Here is a 24208-nt window from a genome sequence, read left to right as displayed (position 1 = left end):
TTTGTTTTGTGTCAAAGTTAAGTAAAGTTGCCGGCTTTTTGTTATAAGTGATTCCTGGTGTCTTATTTCCTTTCCCCCACTCAGTTCGAACCTAGAACTGGTCCAGTGATCGTGGTTACTCGGGAATTACTGACACGAGTGCTACATCTAGTTATCATTTCCCAAGAAGCCACAAATGTGTGCACTGGAGTAATTCATCTCCATGGACACGTATACAATCTATCATAAATGTTTAATAAAGAAAAGCAGCTGGCTATAAGAATCAGTTGCAGGTCCTGCAGTGATACCATCACTCAGGGAACCTGAAAGCAGGATGAAGGTAAGGAAACGCTGCTGCTTTACTCAACTGTTATTGATCTAATTACAGTACTTTTCTTGAGCCTTATTTCTGTTCTGCTGCAGCCTATACATGCATGATTATCATGACTGTGAATACGCAGAGAGTATTTTTCATTTTTCACTATTTTCCTCAGTGACGTTCTGTCATGATGGAAGAAGCTGAAGATGGTATTGCTGTGGTGGGAATTGGATGTAACTTTCCAGGAGGTAAGCAGAACTCCAAGCTAACAGGAAATCAGAGGAAAGGCGTGCACAGTGATACCTTTGAGATACTATATTTTTTATTGCAGTAAATGAAAAAAGAAATCAACTATAAATATTTGAAATATTTAGATTGTGCTCTGATAAATCAAAAAACATGAGTAAGTTTTGCTTTTTAAATCAATTTATTGGAAAGAAAAACACTTTTTCTGTGTGGTTGTTTATTAAATGAACACAACAGACAGATGTATGGAATTACAGAGGGATATGTCGGTTTCTGTGACCCCGTGTAATGTATATTAAGGAAAATGTACAATTTTTATTTGGGACATATCTGAAAGTTGGCATTTTGACAGTGTTCATTTGAGACTGAATCGATTAAATCTTTGCTCAATCTTCCAAAGCTCTGATTCAATTCAAGACATTTCAACAGGAAAAGTGAAATCCACTTTTTACATGTGGTCCCATGAGCAAGGCTGCATGACCCTTCATGAATCTTCAAAAAGGGTGAAAAGCCAAGGACAAAATCTCTCTGGTACCACTGAGTCTGAATAATGAATAATGTCTTTCTTTCTAAATGGATAATCCATCCATCCATCCATCCATCTTCCACCGCTTATCCGGGGCCGGGTCGCGAGGGCAGCACCCCCTCCAGCCCCTGGCTGCACCTAGAAACTCTGTCCATAAAAATTATGAACAGAACCGGTGACAAAGGGCAGCCCTGCCGGAGTCCAACATGCACTGGGAACAGGTCCGACTTACTGCCGGCAATGCGGCCCAAACTCCTACTCTGGTCATACAGAAACCGGACGGCCCTTAACAAGGGGCCCCGGACGCTGTATTCCCGGAGCACCCCCCAACAAGGAACCGCGAGGGATGCGGTTGAACGCCTTCTCCAAGTCCACAAAACACATGTGAACTGGTTGGGCGAACTCCCACAAACCCTCGAGCACCATATGGAGGTTATAGAGCTGGTCCAGTGTTCCGCGACGAGGGTGAAAACCACATTGTTTCTCCTGAATCCGAGGTTCGACGATTGGTCGAATCTTCCTCTCCAGTACCCTGGAAAAGACTTTCCCAGAGAGGCTGAGCAGTGTGATCCCCTTATAGTTGGAGCACACCCTCCGGCCCCCCTTTTTAAACAGGGGGACCACCACCCCAGTCTGCCAATCCAGAGGCACCGTCCCCGACCGCCACGCGATATTGCAGAGACGTGTCAACCAAGACAGTCCCTGCACATCCAGAGACTTAAGGTACTCAGGGCGAATCTCATCCACCCCCGGTGCCTTGCCACCAAGGAGCTTACCAACCACCTCGGTGACTTCGGCTTGAGTGATGGACGAGTCCACCTCTGAGACCTCAGCCTCTGCTTCCTCCACTGAAGATGTGGCAATGGGATTGAGGAGATTCCTTGAAGTATTCCTTCCATCGTCCTATGATATCCCCAGTTGAGGTCAGCAGGCCCCCACGTCCACTGTAAACAGTGTTAGTGGAGACCTGCTTTCCCCTCCTGAGGCGCCGGACGGTTTGCCAAAATTTCTTCGAGGCTGACCGCTAGTCCTCCTCCGTGGCCTCCTGATTTCCTCCCAGACCAGAGTTTTTGCCTCCACAACCACTCGGGCTGCAGTTCGCTTGGCCTGCCGGTACCTGTCAGCTGCTTCTGGAGTCCCATGAGTCAACAAGGCTCGATAGGACTCCTTCTTCAGCTTGACGACAGCCCTTACTTCCGGTGTCCACCACCGGGTTTGGGGGTTGCCGCCCCGACAGGCACCGGAGACCTTACGACCACAGCTCCGGGCAGCTGCTTTGACAATGGAGGTAGAGAACATGGTCCACTCGTACTCAATGTCCCCAGCCTCCCTCGGGACATGAGAGAAGCTCTCTCGGAGGTGGGAGTTGAAAACCATGCTGACAGAGGGTTCCACCAGACGTTCCCAGCAGACCCTCACAACACGAATTCAACTCACCACCAGGTGGTGATTGGTCGACAGCTCTGCTCCTCTCTTCACCCAAGTGTCCAAATGGATAATCATGTTAAAATTTTGTTCAATCTCAATCATGCTCTTTTGCAGGGGAGGGGCTCGACAACTTCTGGAAGGTTCTACTGGAGGGGAAGAACTGCGCTGTGCAAATTCCCAAAGAGAGGTTTGATGTATCCAGCTGGTATGACCCAGATGACAACAAGGTGGGAAAATCCCGCACAGCCAAGGCTGCCCTCATTGATAGGTATGTCGTTAAACTCTAACAGGAAACAGATTCAGATAGCCATAATTATATATGTTTAACATAATATAGTGCATGTTCTCATTGGAGTTTTCAGAACTTTCTATCATTCATGAGAATAATATTTTATCATTTCATCTGTAAAGCATTAATTACTTTTAAGTGACTTAAGATTGCATATAAAATTTTTGTGTACACTTCGCATTTCTCAGACAAACAAAGGAGCATGTTTTATCTTTCTCAGTTAAAAGAGTGAACTTACTGAAAACAAATAGATCAAAAACTTAAAAAATTATTTTAGTTCCTTATTTCACGCAGCAATAATTTATGGATTTATCAGAAATGAGTTTGAGAAATTCCCACATTAAGCTGTAATTAAACATTTGTACAATTACATACTTCAAACAAATCAATGAAAAACTACTAATTACAACAATATTAATATTTTCAATGAGCTACTTCAACCTATGCTCTGCACAGAGAAATATTTATAGTGGATATCAAAAACTCACAACAAAAAATGTCAATATAAACTGAAATAAGGAGCGCAAATATGACAAAAATGAAAATGAAACTTAAATCACGTGTTTTGCTGGTGCAACGTTTCAGCCCGCTGGGAAAAAAGAATCTACTACATTATATGTCAAACGAAAGATTTATGGCCCCCCAATAAACCCCTCCCCTCGCCATTTGTGGACCATTTGTCCAGCGTTTGTCCACTGCGCATTTGTCCCCCCCCCCCCCCCCCCCCCCAAACTTCCTTCCGTCTGAGGTCTTTTGAAGTTTTTACGACGGGTTAGGTGTTGACACATCTGAAGGGATGAGTAGGAGCCAGACAGTCGGTTAGAGGGGGGTGAATTTAAATTGAGATGACGGAGAAACGTGTCATGAAGAGGTTATATTACAAGCCGAGTCATCCTGGTAGTTTCGGCGGGGTAGAGCGGCTTCATAAAGCGGCTCAAGATGAGACGGGAAAGAAAGTTAGGGTGGAAGATGTGAAAGACTTTTTATCATCTCAAGACACCTATACTCTGCATAAACCAGCTAGGGTACATTTTCCAAGGAACAGAGTTTTTGTTACAAGACCTCTCAAACAATTTCAGGCAGACCTTTGCGATATGCGCGCGTTAGCGGATGAAAATGATGGGTATAGTTATTTACTCACGGTCATCGATGTGTTTTCGAAATTAGCGTACGTGCGAGCTTTGAGAAAGAAGACTGCGGCTGAGGTGGTGTCTGCCTTTGAATCCGTCTTTTGTGAGAGCCAGACGCCTGAAAAACTACAGACTGATGCAGGAAGAGAATTTTTCAACAAAAGTTTCAAGATTCTGATGAGGAAACACAACATCATACATTTTGCCACAGCCAGTGATCTAAAAGCCTGCGTGGTTGAAAGATTTAACCGAACGTTAAAGACCAGAATGTGGAGATATTTCACTGCTAAGAACACTAGACGGTACGTGGAAGTCCTACCAGACTTAGTAAAAAGCTATAATAACACTTACCACAGTAGTATAAAAATGTGCCCGGTTGATGTGAGTAAGGGCCTTCAAGTGTTTCACAATTTGTACGGTACGCCTACACCACCAGACAAGAGAAAACAAAAATAAAGGCAGGATTTAAGGAGGGCGATGTTGTCAGAATATCCAAGTTGCGAGAGGCCTTCGATAAAAAATACGAACAGAGATTCACGAACAAAGTATTTACGGTGTCAGAATGCATTCCGCGTACTCCACCGGTATACGAACTCAAAGATTATGACAGCAAAGCGATCGAAGGTTCATTCTATGAGCCGGAGCTGCAGAAAGTGAAAAAAGACTCATTAACATTTTTCAATCATACAATTTTCAAACAGGCTGTTAGATATTACATTTTACTACAAACAGATATGTCCGGGTGTCTGTAGCACTTTAGATGGTTATATGACCTTTTTAAAGCTCTCCAGAGGTGAACCTAAAAATTATGATCTAAAAAAGAAACTCAGGTTTCATCTTAACATGTAAAGCAAATAATCAAAAGTGTTACTATTTGTGACCTGAAGATAACCAAATCTGCTCCTAACTTGAAATTTTAAGTTACTGCTCTCAAAACTTTGAAACATGTAGCGTCCTTTGTGATAAGCATCGTGAAATTCTCTGATGTTTCCCAGTTAACGTGATCACTGGAAAACCTTCACATCCACCCAAGTTCTAATATATAAATCTGAAAATACAACTCAAAAGGAGGTAAGGTTTTTAAAAAAGTGTATAAAATACAAGAAAAGGTATAAATGAATAGTAAAATCATTCAAAGACAGAGTCTCATTCTAAATATTCAAAATAAAGCCACACAAACTTAATCAGGAAGCGTAGACACGCGCTTGAATAAAAACAGAATAACTGGTTGATAATTTTCACAAACTCAAATTCAATTTTCTGTATAAGAGACAATAATGATGTTGTCGATGTACGCCAAACAAAACCGAGTCAGCAGGTAATGTCAGCTTTGAAAGCTGCTGTCTCACAGCTGCAGCGTAGACGGTTGGACTGTCCGAAAAAAAAAAAAAAACAACGTTAATCTTGTAAAGCGATATTGTTGGTCACAGAAGGTGAAACTAAACAAATCCTATGTATTCCTGTGTACAGCAGAACACAAATACACAACTGTGTACCATTTCACTCTGGCTGCTATTGATACTAAATAGCATTAACATCTGGTACAACCGGAGTTAAAGGAATGACGCTGAAATTTATTTATTTTTCCTGTGCAAATCTGTACTTCTTTGTTCCTGGTTTCAAAAATGGGGTTTATTGGGGTGTTGTTTGGAGACAGACATGACACTCCTCGTTTCAGCAATGTTTGAACCACTGGCCTGATCCCCAGTTCTTTTTCCTTTGATAAGAGATACTGTTTAACACAAACAGGATATTTCGCATAGTTAATTGTTGCTTGATAAGGTTCCACAGCCAGCAATCCTACATGATTTGCAAATACAGATTTTCTTCCCCTTTCTAACAAATCCACAGAAACATTACCAAAGAACAAAATATGACAACCCCTTGTAAGAGCAGCATTATATAAGAACAAAGAAAGGACGAAATAAAGTGCTTAGTTTAAGAAACAAATACAATCATCAGCTTTACATACCTTCTCCTGTAGCAATTTCTTTTCTGAACAGTCTCAACCAGTTGCACAAGAAACAGAATTTCAACTCAATATACATTTTCTCACTCTTTTTGCTACTCTGATAGACAGTAATCACTCCGTGCTGCAGTTTGCGCCGCTGTTTTAGGTGGTGAAAAAGATTTGTTGTGCTTCCACTCTTGCCTGTATCTTGTTGATAGCACTCCCTACATATAACATGACTCTGTTGCTCATCTGATACTTTAAAACTGAACCATCTCCAAATTACTGAGCCACTGTTTTCTTTTTTTTACTGAATGGGGTTTTTATTGGGGTGTTGTTTGGAGACACACAATGACTCCTCGTGTCAGCAGTGATTGAACCACTGGTCTGACCCCATTTCTTTTTCCTCTGATCAGGGATACTGTTTTAACAAACAGGATATTCTACATAGTTAATTGTTGCTTGATAAGGTTCCATACCCAGCAGTCCTACATGATCTGCGTGCTGCGTCCATAATTTAGATGGAGCAGACGCTCAAACTGACGGAGGTTGTAACAACACATCCAGCTGAACTTCTGCTTTCGTTGTATTTTGCAGGATTTTAATGAACAAAAATGCAAAGTGTCCTCATCATGCGACCAAACAATAACATTTTAGTTGCTATCTTCATCATCTGGTGGTCTATGGAGAAACTGGTAACAAATGTCAAGTATTTTAGTCCCAGTGATCACTTGTAACTGCACTTTGAAGTTTTTACGATGGGTTAGGTGTTAAGGAGATGAGTAGGAGCAAGACATACGGATAGAGGGGGTGAATTTATATTGTACTGAGAAAAGCGTGCCATGAAGAAAGTTAGGGTGGAAGATGTGAAAGATTTTTTATCATCTCAAGACACCTATACTCTGCATAAACCGGCCAGGGTACATTTTCCAAGGAACAGAGTTTTTGTTACAAGACCTCTCAAACAGTTTCAGGCAGACCTTTGCGATAGGAAGACGGGCTCACCTTTCCTCCTCTCCTCTCTTTCATCCTCTGGTTGTCTATGAAGAAACTGGTAACAAATGTCAAGCATTTTAGCTACTGTCCCAATGATCATTTGTAACTGCACCGATGAATGGTTCAATGTTTCCGTGCACATCTTTTAATAATAACATCAGTCCCTCTGGAGAGAGACAAACAGTATTTGTGGACTTTCTACTCTGTCCGAGAATGGTTTATCTACCGGTCTGCTTGATAGAATGCTAATGTTCTGATTCCCTCTATTGTGAACAGTCAAGTCACCACATCAACATTTAGAAAAACAGAGGCTGCTTTTTGCCAAACAGTGAAATACTGTCCTACCGTCTGATGTATGTTTGGAATGTTTTACTGTTACTCACTCTGGAGCACAAATTCTATATAATCTTAATTTTGATAGCATATCTTTTTCCTAAATCACAAACACATGTTGAAATTTCCAGCCATCTCTCTCGACCGGTAACAGTTTTGACAGCGGTTCTCATGGTGGGACTCCAGAAATGCTGACAGTTTGAACAGTGTAATTACTTCATGGACAGTATATCTCCTGCTGACGAATACAAGAGAGAAATGCACCTACATTTCCGAGAAACTTTTTTGGTTTCCCTTTAATGTTTAAACAAATCTTTGGTATTTTCTACCGCTGTATTTGAAACTTGTGCCTGAATAACCATCATTATTATTATTATTTGATCACCGTCAGCGTCCCAATACTGTCGGCCGCTTCATTGTGTAGAAGTTTTTCTCCACAGAAAGGGAACTGCTCTCTGTTCTGGTGTAATGTTTGTCTTTGGTACTTGTTGAGTTTTGGCCTTGATTCAACACTTGTGGCACTCCGGAGGGTCTAGCTACTTTAGCTTCATCTCTTTTTTTTTCTTTTCCTTTGCTCACAGTCTCTGATCATTGAGGTTTCTTCCCCCTTGCCAGTGTTTGATCATTAGTATTATTATAATAACGTCGGCCCCTAAATCGTCGTTGATTTGGTCTCATCCTGTCTCGTTCTCATCCTCTGAAGCCTGGTAGTGTTGATACAAACGGTCTATACTCTCACAGAGTTGTGTACAGCATGAATGTCAGATTTTTGATTTGCAAACAATCCAGTTGCATCTAATTCTCTAGTCTTTTTTTTTAGTAATTCCACAGGACTCAATGAAAACACGTCAGGGGTTGCTAATTCTTTAAAGTATCAGAATCCTGTGTTCCCAGTCCATTAATGATCATTGACACAAAGAAAGGTTCGGCTTTATGTGACACTTTTAATTTTGCCATTTCTTTCCAACATTTAAGAAATCTTTCTGCATATTCAGACACCTGTTCATCAGTCCGTTTCTTACAGTGAAGTTCTCGTGTTATCACATCTGCTAAAGTAAGAAGCTTTTCCATAACTTTATCATGTATCGTCCACCATAAAGTCCACTCATTAGAGAACAGGAATTCCAGAGCAGTTTCTCAGCATGATCTATTTGCACAGGGGGGTTACTGACTCCATCGTAAGAATAAAGATTGCTTCACTAAGGAGCAGGAAATGGTTGTAGTACAGGCCTGCAAGAACGCCCCGGAATACAACTGGCCCCAAAAAACAGCAAAACGGGTCGATACTCAGATGCTTTAAAGAACATTCTGTGAGAAGACACGGAACGAGGGAATCTAATCTAACTTTTTTCTTTCAACCGTTTGTCAACTTCTCTGATTGACCTGACCAGACTAAATACACATTGGGAAAAAACTCTGTGGAAAACCACAAAAGCGTCAATTGACGCAAAGAAATGGCTTTAGCACCTCTGCATGGTGAGGCTGTAAGGCCTTGTTTGTACTCACTTCCAGAATCAGCACCTGTAGCTTGCTTCAAACACTCACAGCCAGACCGAGCGTCTCTACAGGCCTGATGTGCTTCTCACCTCCAGAGAATCATCGTCAGCGTCCAAGTTCCTTCAACTTCCTTAAATCAGACACAAAATACGCGTCTCTCTGCTTTTCTTCACCTAGACAGGACGCCACACTGTCAAATGACTTCCTCAGGTCAGAACACACACACACACTTACGGTTGGGTCGTAAATGGTTCGGCAGATGAGGTCAGAACACACACACACACTTACGGTTGGGTCGTAAACGGTTCGGCAGATGAGGGCAGGTCGATGAAGGGGGGTAGAATGCTTTTTTCAACCACCGTTTTGTCAGTCATGTTTTTTCAGAAACACTGAAAGAAAACCAGATTTTTTTTGTTTTGTTGTTGTTTTGTTTTATTTAAAAAAACACACACGCACAAAGCAATTTTTCTACCAAGCAGTAGGGAAGAAGGATTACTATTGCAACAACACATCATCAGTAGGGTAAAACTAACCTGTCTCATGACGGACATGAAACTGAAAAGGAACACACAACTTAAAGTTTCTTTAAAATTAAGAACAGTATGCCCAGCTACAAAGAAATGATGACATGCAAAACTAAAAATAAGATTAGATGGAAAAACAATACTGAACACGTCAGGACAGCTCCAGGCCTGCCTCAGTTCTCCTTCCAGCATTCTTTCACAATTCCAAGCTCACCAATTTTCACAACATCCAGCCCGATCAGATTGTCGTACACATCTGCAAAAGTTTCCACAAACTTTTCTTTGGATCTCATCTCTCTCAGCAACGTCTCTGCCACAGTTTTGACTCGCACATCGTCGATTTTAATGTTGCGCATGAATAACAAACATTGAATAGCAGGAATGAAACGGTCGGTACACAGTTTTTCCATCAGACGGCAAAAGTGAGTTTGATAGAAATATTCGTCCACCTGCTGTAAACAAGGATGCTGTTTCTCATTCGGATGTCTGATCTGACATCCGTAGCAAAGCTCTTCCCGGTACTTGTGAGTCACAATGTCCAGCAGATGGACGACCGCTGTTTTGACGGTTTTGATGATGGCCGAGGGCATCCACCCGTCCAGCTCATCCTCGGATTCCTCAACCTCTGGAGTGTCAGGAGGCGAAGATGCTGGTTCCGGCTCCACAAAATCCTCAGAGTCGGGGATTTGGGATTCATCCACTTGAAGGTCTCCGTCGTCAGCGCTCACCTCCCTGCTTCGATCCTCATCATCTCCCAGGGACCCTGGATCCGGGTCGCAGGTCTCGGGAATGGTGTACAGCGATCGAGAGGGACCAGGCTGAGAGTCAGGGTCCGGGGAGGCGGGTGACATCAAATTCGACGATTCATCCGCAAACATGTTGATGGGGTACTCCACCAACGGAGTTCTGCTCCACAGCGGATCGATGAGGACGCGAGAGCTGGTTCTACGGATACTCCTGATGTTCTCCATATCTTCTTGATGTGGAATGATCGATCGCAGTCTTTATAATGTGTACGGGTGGCAGGAAGGTCCGTGGGACGGGGTTAAGCAGAAAAACTGGTAGGATCGTGGACGTGGTGAACTAAAAGCTGGAGGATTGAATGGAGGCCGAAGGAAACAGGGTTTTTTTAACCGCTAGAAGGTCTTTCCAGTAGCAGCAGCTGCGAAAAAGTGAGCCGATTTTATCGTCCGGTCCTCCAAACCTTTCCTTCCATGCGACCAGCGGGACATTTAGCAATGTATGGAATATGCCGCAGCTGGTATTAAAGGTCTCCAAAAAAAACTCCTCCGAGCCTTTTTTCCCTTCGTAGCAACAAATGAAGGCGCGAAAGCACATAGTGCCTGAAACACCCGCTCTGGACTGCCACTCAATGCTGTAAAGCACTTTTTTTTTCCAAGAAGGAGACCCCGTTTGTGCATCACCCTCCACGGACTCACGCTTCAGAGGTCGACCTGGTGTCAGCGTTGGATCGACGGGCTTCGCGCCACCTTCATCAGGGTTTGCCCGAAAATGTCGAACAATCATGTGATACAGTACACCCCAGTCGTTGGAGTTCAGCATCGCTATAGAAGGTACAGCTCCCTGCTTTTCACCCTCGCCTCGCTGATAGAGGCAAAGCTCCCCCGTCGTATATTTGAACACGTAGCCCCATGCACCGCGCCGTCCGTACGGTTTCAGCGGCCATTCTTCCTTCAACGATTCCAATGGACGGAGCTGGGTCCGAAGCAGGTGCATCATATGCTTCTTGGGCGCATTCGGGATGATCGGCGTCTCTTCGTACACCATGATCGGTGTGTCCCGGATGATCGGTATGTGAATTCTTTCCTGAGCCATTTTTTTTTCTTCCAAAATCTGTATTTTTTAATTGGAGTGATCCAACATGGGCTTGATGTATTTAACGACTCGTATAAATAGAGCCCCTTCTATAGGGAGCCCCTTCTATAGGGAGGGCGAGAGGAGGGCCCACAGGACTTCAGCGTTTTTATTTTTTCCTCCTTTCCCCCACCTCCACTGAGTCAGCATGGGGGAGGGTGTGTGTGTGTGTGTGTGTGTGTGTGTGTGTGTGTGTGTGTGTTCTGATCTGAGGAAGTCATTTGACAGTGTGGCGTCCTGTCTAGGTGAAGAAAAGCAGAGAGACGCGTATTTTGTGTCTGATTTAAGGAAGTTGAAGGAACTTGGACGCTGACGATGATTCTCTGGAGGTGAGAAGCACATCAGGCCTGTAGAGACGCTCGGTCTGGCTGTGAGTGTTTGAAGCAAGCTACAGGTGCTGATTCTGGAAGTGAGTACAAACAAGGCCTTACAGCCTCACCATGCAGAGGTGCTAAAGCCATTTCTTTGCGTCAATTGACGCTTTTGTGGTTTTCCACAGAGTTTTTTCCCAATGTGTATTTAGTCTGGTCAGGTCAATCAGAGAAGTTGACAAACGGTTGAAAGAAAAAAGTTAGATTAGATTCCCTCGTTCCGTGTCTTCTCACAGAATGTTCTTTAAAGCATCTGAGTATCGACCCGTTTTGCTGTTTTTTGGGGCCAGTTGTATTCCGGGGCGTTCTTGCAGGCCTGTACTACAACCATTTCCTGCTCCTTAGTGAAGCAATCTTTATTCTTACGATGGAGTCAGTAACCCCCCTGTGCAAATAGATCATGCTGAGAAACTGCTCTGGAATTCCTGTTCTCTAATGAGTGGACTTTATGGTGGACGATACATGATAAAGTTATGGAAAAGCTTCTTACTTTAGCAGATGTGATAACACGAGAACTTCACTGTAAGAAACGGACTGATGAACAGGTGTCTGAATATGCAGAAAGATTTCTTAAATGTTGGAAAGAAATGGCAAAATTAAAAGTGTCACATAAAGCCGAACCTTTCTTTGTGTCAATGATCATTAATGGACTGGGAACACAGGATTCTGATACTTTAAAGAATTAGCAACCCCTGACGTGTTTTCATTGAGTCCTGTGGAATTACTAAAAAAAAAGACTAGAGAATTAGATGCAACTGGATTGTTTGCAAATCAAAAATCTGACATTCATGCTGTACACAACTCTGTGAGAGTATAGACCGTTTGTATCAACACTACCAGGCTTCAGAGGATGAGAACGAGACAGGATGAGACCAAATCAACGACGATTTAGGGGCCGACGTTATTATAATAATACTAATGATCAAACACTGGCAAGGGGGAAGAAACCTCAATGATCAGAGACTGTGAGCAAAGGAAAAGAAAAAAAAAGAGATGAAGCTAAAGTAGCTAGACCCTCCGGAGTGCCACAAGTGTTGAATCAAGGCCAAAACTCAACAAGTACCAAAGACAAACATTACACCAGAACAGAGAGCAGTTCCCTTTCTGTGGAGAAAAACTTCTACACAATGAAGCGGCCGACAGTATTGGGACGCTGACGGTGATCAAATAATAATAATAATGATGGTTATTCAGGCACAAGTTTCAAATACAGCGGTAGAAAATACCAAAGATTTGTTTAAACATTAAAGGGAAACCAAAAAAGTTTCTCGGAAATGTAGGTGCATTTCTCTCTTGTATTCGTCAGCAGGAGATATACTGTCCATGAAGTAATTACACTGTTCAAACTGTCAGCATTTCTGGAGTCCCACCATGAGAACCGCTGTCAAAACTGTTACCGGTCGAGAGAGATGGCTGGAAATTTCAACATGTGTTTGTGATTTAGGAAAAAGATATGCTATCAAAATTAAGATTATATAGAATTTGTGCTCCAGAGTGAGTAACAGTAAAACATTCCAAACATACATCAGACGGTAGGACAGTATTTCACTGTTTGGCAAAAAGCAGCCTCTGTTTTTCTAAATGTTGATGTGGTGACTTGACTGTTCACAATAGAGGGAATCAGAACATTAGCATTCTATCAAGCAGACCGGTAGATAAACCATTCTCGGACAGAGTAGAAAGTCCACAAATACTGTTTGTCTCTCTCCAGAGGGACTGATGTTATTATTAAAAGATGTGCACGGAAACATTGAACCATTCATCGGTGCAGTTACAAATGATCATTGGGACAGTAGCTAAAATGCTTGACATTTGTTACCAGTTTCTTCATAGACAACCAGAGGATGAAAGAGAGGAGAGGAGGAAAGGTGAGCCCGTCTTCCTATCGCAAAGGTCTGCCTGAAACTGTTTGAGAGGTCTTGTAACAAAAACTCTGTTCCTTGGAAAATGTACCCTGGCCGGTTTATGCAGAGTATAGGTGTCTTGAGATGATAAAAATCTTTCACATCTTCCACCCTAACTTTCTTCATGGCACGCTTTTCTCAGTACAATATAAATTCACCCCCTCTATCCGTATGTCTTGCTCCTACTCATCTCCTTAACACCTAACCCATCGTAAAAACTTCAAAGTGCAGTTACAAGTGATCACTGGGACTAAAATACTTGACATTTGTTACCAGTTTCTCCATAGACCACCAGATGATGAAGATAGCAACTAAAATGTTATTGTTTGGTCGCATGATGAGGACACTTTGCATTTTTGTTCATTAAAATCCTGCAAAATACAACGAAAGCAGAAGTTCAGCTGGATGTGTTGTTACAACCTCCGTCAGTTTGAGCGTCTGCTCCATCTAAATTATGGACGCAGCACGCAGATCATGTAGGACTGCTGGGTATGGAACCTTATCAAGCAACAATTAACTATGTAGAATATCCTGTTTGTTAAAACAGTATCCCTGATCAGAGGAAAAAGAAATGGGGTCAGACCAGTGGTTCAATCACTGCTGACACGAGGAGTCATTGTGTGTCTCCAAACAACACCCCAATAAAAACCCCATTCAGTAAAAAAAAGAAAACAGTGGCTCAGTAATTTGGAGATGGTTCAGTTTTAAAGTATCAGATGAGCAACAGAGTCATGTTATATGTAGGGAGTGCTATCAACAAGATACAGGCAAGAGTGGAAGCACAACAAATCTTTTTCACCACCTAAAACAGCGGCGCAAACTGCAGCACGGAGTGATTACTGTCTATCAGAGTAGCAAAAAGAGTGAGAAAATGTATATTGAGTTGAAATTCTGTTTCTTGTGCAACTGGTTGAGACTGTTCAGAAAAGAAATTGCTACAGGAGAAGGTATGTAAAGCTGATGATTGTATTTGTTTCTTAAACTAAGCACTTTATTTCGTCCTTTCTTTGTTCTTATATAATGCTGCTCTTACAAGGGGTTGTCATATTTTGTTCTTTGGTAATGTTTCTGTGGATTTGTTAGAAAGGGGAAGAAAATCTGTATTTGCAAATCATGTAGGATTGCTGGCTGTGGAACCTTATCAAGCAACAATTAACTATGCGAAATATCCTGTTTGTGTTAAACAGTATCTCTTATCAAAGGAAAAAGAACTGGGGATCAGGCCAGTGGTTCAAACATTGCTGAAACGAGGAGTGTCATGTCTGTCTCCAAACAACACCCCAATAAACCCCATTTTTGAAACCAGGAACAAAGAAGTACAGATTTGCACAGGAAAAATAAATAAATTTCAGCGTCATTCCTTTAACTCCGGTTGTACCAGATGTTAATGCTATTTAGTATCAATAGCAGCCAGAGTGAAATGGTACACAGTTGTGTATTTGTGTTCTGCTGTACACAGGAATACATAGGATTTGTTTAGTTTCACCTTCTGTGACCAACAATATCGCTTTACAAGATTAACGTTGTTTTTTTTTTTTTTTCGGACAGTCCAACCGTCTACGCTGCAGCTGTGAGACAGCAGCTTTCAAAGCTGACATTACCTGCTGACTCGGTTTTGTTTGGCGTACATCGACAACATCATTATTGTCTCTTATACAGAAAATTGAATTTGAGTTTGTGAAAATTATCAACCAGTTATTCTGTTTTTATTCAAGCGCGTGTCTACGCTTCCTGATTAAGTTTGTGTGGCTTTATTTTGAATATTTAGAATGAGACTCTGTCTTTGAATGATTTTACTATTCATTTATACCTTTTCTTGTATTTTATACACTTTTTTAAAAACCTTACCTCCTTTTGAGTTGTATTTTCAGATTTATATATTAGAACTTGGGTGGATGTGAAGGTTTTCCAGTGATCACGTTAACTGGGAAACATCAGAGAATTTCACGATGCTTATCACAAAGGACGCTACATGTTTCAAAGTTTTGAGAGCAGTAACTTAAAATTTCAAGTTAGGAGCAGATTTGGTTATCTTCAGGTCACAAATAGTAACACTTTTGATTATTTGCTTTACATGTTAAGATGAAACCTGAGTTTCTTTTTTAGATCATAATTTTTAGGTTCACCTCTGGAGAGCTTTAAAAAGGTCATATAACCATCTAAAGTGCTACAGACACCCGGACATATCTGTTTGTAGTAAAATGTAATATCTAACAGCCTGTTTGAAAATTGTATGATTGAAAAATGTTAATGAGTCTTTTTTCACTTTCTGCAGCTCCGGCTCATAGAATGAACCTTCGATCGCTTTGCTGTCATAATCTTTGAGTTCGTATACCGGTGGAGTACGCGGAATGCATTCTGACACCGTAAATACTTTGTTCGTGAATCTCTGTTCGTATTTTTATCGAAGGCCTCTCGCAACTTGGATATTCTGACAACATCGCCCTCCTTAAATCCTGCCTTTATTTTTGTTTTCTCTTGTCTGGTGGTGTAGGCGTACCGTACAAATTGTGAAACACTTGAAGGCCCTTACTCACATCAACCGGGCACATTTTTATACTACTGTGGTAAGTGTTATTATAGCTTTTTACTAAGTCTGGTAGGACTTCCACGTACCGTCTAGTGTTCTTAGCAGTGAAATATCTCCACATTCTGGTCTTTAACGTTCGGTTAAATCTTTCAACCACGCAGGCTTTTAGATCACTGGCTGTGGCAAAATGTATGATGTTGTGTTTCCTCATCAGAATCTTGAAACTTTTGTTGAAAAATTCTCTTCCTGCATCAGTCTGTAGTTTTTCAGGCGTCTGGCTCTCACAAAAGACGGATTCAAAGGCAGACACCACCTCAGCCGCAGTCTTCTTTCTCAAAGCTCGCACGTACGCTAATTTCGAAAACACATCGATGACCGTGAGTAAATAACTATACCCATCATTTTCATCCGCTAACGCGCGCATATCGCAAAGGTCTGCCTGAAATTGTTTGAGAGGTCTTGTAACAAAAACTCTGTTCCTTGGAAAATGTACCCTAGCTGGTTTATGCAGAGTATAGGTGTCTTGAGATGATAAAAAGTCTTTCACATCTTCCACCCTAACTTTCTTTCCCGTCTCATCTTGAGCCGCTTTATGAAGCCGCTCTACCCCGCCGAAACTACCAGGATGACTCGGCTTGTAATATAACCTCTTCATGACACGTTTCTCCGTCATCTCAATTTAAATTCACCCCCCTCTAACCGACTGTCTGGCTCCTACTCATCCCTTCAGATGTGTCAACACCTAACCCGTCGTAAAAACTTCAAAAGACCTCAGACGGAAGGAAGTTTGGGGGGGGGGGGGGGGGGGGGGGGACAAATGCGCAGTGGACAAACGCTGGACAAATGGTCCACAAATGGCGAGGGGAGGGGTTTATTGGGGGGCCATAAATCTTTCGTTTGACATATAATGTAGTAGATTCTTTTTTGCTGGGTCTTTTTAAGGAGCTGAAAAGACGCAAAATAAAGTAAAATTTCCGTCAAGACACTAGCGGGCTTAATAAAGGTAAATATTAGGCACAATTCAGCGTGACTGAATTTAGGCTGCCTTCTGTGTCTGAGGCTCAGAGATAGAATGAAGTTTGAGGAAGTGGCCTCAGAAGAAACTTAAATCTTTCATCAGCTCTGCTCTTAGTTTTGTGTGTGTGTGTGTGTGTGTGTGTGTGTGTGTTGGGGGGGACTTTCTTGGTAAAGACTTGGTATTTTAAGCTATAAATCATATTTGATGACTTGTAAAATGATGACACACAAGTTTGAATGGCCTCGGCAGACTTCAAATGAGCCATTTTAATTGTGATTAATCGCAATTAACTACAGGATTGGGATGCGATTAATCGGAATTAAGAAATTTAATCGTTGCCCAGCTCTAAGTGAAGGTGAGAAATGCACACATTCAACTGTAATTAAGCATTTGTACAATTACATGTGTGAAACAAATCAATCAAAAATATATTAATGACAACAATATTAATATTTGCAATGAGTTACTTCAACCTCTGCTCTGCAAATAGAAATATTTATGGTGAATTTCAAAAATCCACAACACAAAATGTCAATATAATGTTTTCTGAACATTTGCAGGTACAATGAGTTTGACCACAGGTTTTTCGGTATTAGTGACAAGGAAGTGGAACAAATGGATCCCCAACAAAAACAGCTCCTGCAGTGTGTATACCGGGCTTTAGAGAATGCAGGCATTCCTATGGAGAAGGCCAGCGGAACAAGGACAGGAGTGTTTTTTGGTGAGACAATGACAAGATGTTCTCAGATAACAATAGAATTAATTCACGCTATACATATGTAGAGTCATAAATGCTCAGGAAATAAATGTTTTCTACTGTTTTCTATTGTAGGCATAATGAACAGAGATTATGAAACAAACGCAGCATATGTACATCCAAGTGTGATCAACCACTGGACAGGCACAGGGCTCGCTATGAGCATTGCAGCAAACAGAGTCTCCTACATCTTCAACTTTACTGGACCCTCGCTGTCCATAGACTGTGCCTGTTCATCATCTCTTGTTGCGCTGCATCTTGCCTGCCAATCCATTAAACTCGGTCAGTATGTCGTCTGACGGAACTCAAACTTGGAGTGAAAGTCACTCCAGCAAGCGTAGTGGATGACTGACAGCATGGCATCAAGCGTTATTGAGGAAAAGGATTCTTCTCTCTCTTATCAGGTGACTCTGAGATGGCTGTATGTGGAGGAGTCAGCTGCATTATTGAGCCAAGAGTATTTGTTGCACTCAGCAAGGCCAGGATGATCTCCCCTGATGGAACCAGCAAACCTTTCTCCAGAGGAGCAGATGGCTACGGCAGAGGGGAGGGCTGTGGGGTTGTTCTCCTGAAGCCCCTTAAAAAGGTGTGAATGTGGAAAAAACTAAACAAGTAACTGTTGTTCTGTTACTTTCAGCTTGATTGGTGCCATGTGATTTCTTTCCAGGCTCTCCGAGACCGTGATAATATCTGGGGTGTCATCAGTAAAACAGCAGTAAACCAAGATGGACACTCTGTCACTCCAATCACCAAACCCTCCATGACACAACAAGAGGAGCTGCTCAGAAGGGTCTATTCAGTTTCCGACCTGGAAAATGTCCAGTACATAGAAGCACACGGGACAGGAACTCCAGCTGGAGACCCAACAGAGGCAGGGAGCATTTCAAATGTCATTGCTAAAGCCAGACCCCCTGGTTCAAAGCCACTGTGGGTTGGCTCTGTGAAGAGCAACATTGGACACACTGAATCTGCAGCTGGAGTGGCCGGACTCATCAAGGTTCTCCTGATGATGAAGCATAAGACCATTGTTCCCTCAGTTTTCTACTCTGATGACAGTTCCAGTGTAGATGCCAAATCCTTGAACATCAAAATTCCTCAAAAAACAGAAAAGTGGAAAACAAGTAGAGTAAGAACTGCTGGAGTGAACAACTTTGGCTTTGGGGGGACAAACGCACACGCCATTGTCACACAGCACATGCAACCATGTGCTGAGCAAAAAATTGATGAAAGACAAGTGAACTACTTTGTCACATCAGCCAGTTCATTGAAATCCCTTTCTATGACTATGGAAGACACCATCAAACAGCTGGAGGCAGATGAGGAAGTTCACCTGCAGTCATTGTGTTACACATCAGCCTGCAGGAGAAGCCACCAAAAGCATAAATTCAGAAAAGTCATTGAGGCAACATGTGTTACTGACCTTAAAGAGAAACTGAGAGCTTCTGTTGGAAAAAATGTCACCCCAGCCACCTTAGATTCCAAGTTGGTTTTTGTGTTCTGCGGTAACGGTCTCACTTACCACGGTATGTGCAAGCAGCTCCTGGAAAAAGAGTCTGTGTTCAGAGAAAAGATCGCTGAGATATCCCTGTGTTTCCAAAGTCTGGGCAGTCTTAACATTCTGAAGACACTTGAGAGTGAGACTGAGAGTAGTGACTTCAACAATCCAGATGTTATTCAGCCTCTTCTCTTTGTCATCCAGGTGGGGATTTCCACCTTACTGAAGCACTGGGGGGTGAAGCCTGATGCAGTTCTTGGACACTCTGTTGGTGAAGTTGCAGCTGCTCACTGTTCTGGCCTCTTGTCACTTGAAGATGCAGTGAAAGTCATATATTTCCGGAGCACTCTCCAGAGGAAAGTCACAGGAGGGATGATGCTTGTGGTCAGCAACATGCCTGTTTCAGAGGTATCATCTTTTCTTCCTCCCTACGCTGGTAAAGTTTGTGTCGCTGCTTTCAACAGTCCTCATTCTTGCACCCTTTCTGGTGACGCAAGTGCAATTGAGAACCTCCACGAGGAGCTCAGTAACTCAGCTATTGGTCCAAATCTGTTCCTCCGCCTGCTTGATGTTCCCACTGCCTACCACAGCCACATGATGGACCCGATCCTATCAGATATTGAAAAGGCAATTGGCTCCTTGCACATGAATGAGCTTAACGCAGAGTTGTTTTCAACAGTAACAGGCAAGGAAGTTCAGCAGGGAGATTTCTGCACAGGCGAGTACTGGGCCCGAAACATTCGTGAGCCAGTGGCTTTTGAGCAGGCATTGAGATTAGTAGCTAATGATAAGAGGAGCTTAGTCTTTGTGGAGATAGGGCCAAGAAGGGCATTGCAAAGAAACATCATGGAAACTCTGGGAAATGGCACAGCTGTTCTTGCCTCTGTGTTGCCAAAGAAAGATCATGAATCAGTCAGGTCTGTTGTTCCTCAACTTTTTGAACTCGGTGCTCCAGTAGACTGGAACACTTTCTACCGGGGCTATGAGACGATGCCACTGTCTTTCCCACGATACCAGTTTGATTGTTCACACAGAGATGTTATCATTGGAGCAGCACAGAAAAATACACAAAGTGACCACCCAGTGCTCCATCAGACAGGAAGTGGAAGCAACATTTTCACCTGTGATCTGAAGTCCGAATCCTCTTCCTACTTGACAGAGCACAAGTACAATGGGATACCCATCATCCCTGGTGCTTTCTATGCTGAGGTGGGTTTAGCTGCATTCATGGCAGCTGCAAAACCAAAAGTGCCCCTCAATTCTGTCCAGCTGAGTGTCAGTTTTCACAACCCATTTGTGTTGAGTCAGAAATCACCTGAACTTAAAGTGCAACTTGAACAAGAAGACCAAGAAACCAGATTCATGATACTTTCCTCTTCTGCTGTGTATGCATCAGGCACTGTTGTTTTGAATGAAGAGAGGCTGCTTGAGGAGTCATGCATTTCACTGACCTCCATCCAGAAACGATGTACATCTGTTGTGAACCTTAAGGAGTTCTATGGCTATCTCTCTCAGGGGGGCTTCCAATATGGGGATGTATTCCAAAATAAAGCAGACATACATTATGGGGAAGAACTGAAGGAGGCTTTTGCACCCATCTCAGTCCCTGAGGAACTGATGTCTCAATTCTATGATTACCACATTCATCCCGTTGTGTTGGATTATCTGATGCAGCTTCTTCCAGTTACAGTTGAACACATCTTTGCTGGTAGACCAGGATTTCCTGCCAAAATAGGAAGTCTGAAAGTGTTTGAACCTTTGCAAAAGGAGATGATTGTTTATTTGCGAGCCACTGATGTGGGCACTGATCACTTTGAGGTCTGTGGCTGCTTTGTAGACAGTAAGGGGAGAGTGTTGGTTGAGGTTAAGCATGTGATGATCAAATACCTTGGCAGCCCCTCTCATGTTGTTGAGGAGTATTTCTACCACAATGTCTACAGTGTAATCCCTGGTTTCAGTCCTGCTCCTCCTCCAAAGGCCCTGGTCTTCTGTGACCCTATTGGGATTGCTCAAGGTTTGCAACAGCATCTGGACTCGAATTCCAGATATGTATCATTCACACATGCAAAACACATTTTGAGCAGTGGGTTTCCTTCTCTGTTGGAAAATCTCAACATCACAGATATTGAGAACAACTTTGATGAGGTCTTGTTTCTCTGGGGCAAAGAAAACCTCACTTCACATGGTGCCGATGTTGTTCTTCAGAACTTGACAAGCTGCTGTGAGGTTTTCCGACAAATTGTCCTTCACCTGAAACAAATCCATTTCCCAAACTCAATTAGAGCAGTAACATATTGTTCATCTGATATCACCGTAGACCACATAAATCCAGGTTTTGCTCTGGCTGGGATGACAAGATCTTTCGCTGCGGAGATACCAGAGCTTTCTTTTCAGCTCATTGATATAAGCACTGTCTCTGCCAAGGACATCGAGGCACTGTCTGAGGTCCTCAGGTCATATCCTTGCAGCAGCTACCCAGAGTTAGTGGTAAAAGATGGGCAGATATTGAAGCCTTCTGTTGTCCGTACCCCTCCAGAAACTACTGACAGTTCAGAGGGCCATTACAACTCTTCAATGCCTGAAACATGTGTCTTTCAAACAAATGATGCATACAATATAACTCAACTCAGTGCCATTCGCTTTGAACTAGATGCCAAGGAAATGAGTGAGACATTGGTGGAAATCCAACCAAGGAAACTGTGTGTCCATACATTTGATTATTTCCCTGTCAGTTCCTCACATCTAAAATTTGGTCAGACATTGTACTGGAACAAGCATTCATCTCAGAAACACAAGCTGCTTGCTCTTGACTTCAGTGGGACTGTTACGGCAGTGGGAACAGATGTGAGGAAACTGAAAGTGGGAGACCATGTTGCTGTATGTTATCCTGTGGTGGCTACTAGTAAGGTGAGAGTCCCAGAAGATGTTTGTTACCGCACCAAAAGGTTCCCATATCTTGAGAAAACACCAAATGTTTCCCACTTTGTCCTCGCATTCGAGATTGTTCGTCAAGCATTGCCAAGAGCCAAACATAATTTAGGGATCCTTTGCTCAGTGCATAATTCTGCTCTGGTGGAGGTTTTGGCGTGTGCTTGTACCAAATCTGGCTGGAATGTAACAGTTGGCACACAATGCAATGACTCTTTCGTCGATGTCAGGCACATGAAAGCATGCGTCATCTTGCCTCCACTGGATGAATCCCTGGCTGCTAAGGTTTCAACATTTCCAGGCATTCAACATGTTGTGATCGTCTGTGAATGTCCAACGGAGGGTGTGAAAACTCAGGAAGTGATTCAAAACTTTAAGGGCAGTGTTCATGTACACACAATCCAGGTGTCAGATATTTTCAAAGAGGGATACCTGAGAGCACACAAGCCACACATTCAACACTGGTTGAGGTCCCTGAATTTCGACAGGAAGTTTGCACTTCGAAACTTCACTTTTCAGTGTGAAAAGTCTGGAAGCAGATGCCTTGATTCAGAGAAACCACAGTCATACTTTTGCGCAAAGACACTGGCTGTAGTGACTCTGGAAAAGGGTGATGGCCAGAAGCTGTCTGCCATTCCACTGATGCCAACAAACACACTGCTTTTTCGAAAGAGAGCCGTGTATATAGTCTCAGGAGGTCTTTCAGGTTTGGGCTTTGAAACTGTAAAGTTCATTTCTCAAAGAGGCGGTGAGTACATAGTAATACTCTCAAGGAGCAAACCAAAACCTGATGTACAGCAAGAGATACTCAATATGGAGAAACAGTGTGGCAACAGCATCACCAGCATGGAGTGTGACATATCTGTTTCTGAGCATGTGCACAAGGTTATTTCTGCCATCAACCTCAAGTTTCCCGGTTGTCCGATTAGGGGGGTGTTTCACAGTGCAGTTGTCTTGCGTGACGGGCTGATTGAAACTCTTGACAGATCTCTGTACGAGGAGGTTTTTAGACCCAAAGTCAATGGTGTCCTGAATCTGCATCATGCAACGCAGAAGTGCAAGTTGGACTATTTTGTGTGCTACTCCTCCATCTCTGCTTTTCTGGGAAATTCATCCCAAACAAACTATGCAGCAGCCAATGCTTTTCTAGACCTGTTTTGTCAGTACAGGCGCAAGCTTGGGCTGCCTGGACAGTCTATCAACTGGGGTGCCCTGAACCTCGGCTTGCTTTTGAACAAAGAACATTTCCAGCGATTTCTGGAGGCAAAAGGCATGATGGTTTTAGATGTGCCTGAAGTTCATAAAAGCTTGGAGCAATGTCTTGTGCTCAACCGACCCCAACAAGCTGTGTGCAGGTTTCATTTCAGAAACATCCGCTACAACATCCTTTCTCAAAATAGGGCCTTGACAATGCGTCTGTCAGCATTAGTTGAGGAAGCTTTCCAAAAATCCAAAGCGATGGAGTGTGAAGATATAAAAGCTGATGTTGTCTCACCAAAACTCTATGTGATCTCTCTGCTAAGTGAGACCATAGGCCTGGATCAGAGTGAGCTGGGAGATGACACAAATCTGTCCTCCTTGGGCATTGACTCCATGCAGGCCATGACTCTGCAAAATCTGATCTTTCAGGAGAGAGGTGTGAATGTGCCTTTGGTGAAACTATTGGATCCTGATGCCACAATATCAACAGTGATCAGCATGCTGAGTGAAGCAGCTCAGGGTGTGCATGACAGTGAAATGGAAGAGTTTCCTCCAGCTGAAGACAGAAATGTTCTCTCCACCAGATTTTAAAGTCACAACCAGAAGCAATTTAGAATCAGTCATTAGAGCATCATGATCCTGAATTGTTGAAAAATATGAGTACTGTACAGAAGAATTCTTAATGCCATTGACTGTTTATACTTTTCATTTGCACAATGTGTATTTGATCTCAAAGTTTTCTTACCTGAACAGTATGTTATTATTTGATTTTGTGTTTGTTTCAGATAGTTGGAATCACTTTCTATGTTGTCACAGTCTTACTTGCTCTGTTTTATGAATGTAGTAATCGTGAAACCAAAAGAAAAATTATATTACAACAGACATGTTTTGATGGTTTTAATGGTAATGTTT

The 24208-nt window shown here is 42.6% G+C and overlaps 1 protein-coding gene across 1 annotated transcript; it reads left to right on the top strand.

Moving 5' to 3' along the window:
* Positions 1 to 272: 272 nt before the first annotated feature.
* LOC115385648 (phthioceranic/hydroxyphthioceranic acid synthase-like) lies at positions 273 to 23887 on the top strand. The gene is made up of 7 exons (XM_030087722.1): positions 273 to 319; positions 474 to 546; positions 2613 to 2766; positions 17477 to 17637; positions 17749 to 17955; positions 18078 to 18259; positions 18341 to 23887. Exons 2-7 carry the CDS (start codon positions 486 to 488, stop codon positions 23885 to 23887), a joined length of 6312 nt encoding a protein of 2103 aa, XP_029943582.1. The 5' UTR covers positions 273 to 319; positions 474 to 485.
* Positions 23888 to 24208: the final 321 nt, after the last annotated feature.

Source organism: Salarias fasciatus, unplaced genomic scaffold, assembly GCF_902148845.1.
Source record: "Salarias fasciatus unplaced genomic scaffold, fSalaFa1.1, whole genome shotgun sequence".
Classification (NCBI taxonomy): domain Eukaryota; kingdom Metazoa; phylum Chordata; class Actinopteri; order Blenniiformes; family Blenniidae; genus Salarias; species Salarias fasciatus.
The sequence above is the reverse complement of the archived record's forward strand: the minus strand, read 5'-3'. Positions and strand labels throughout refer to the sequence as shown.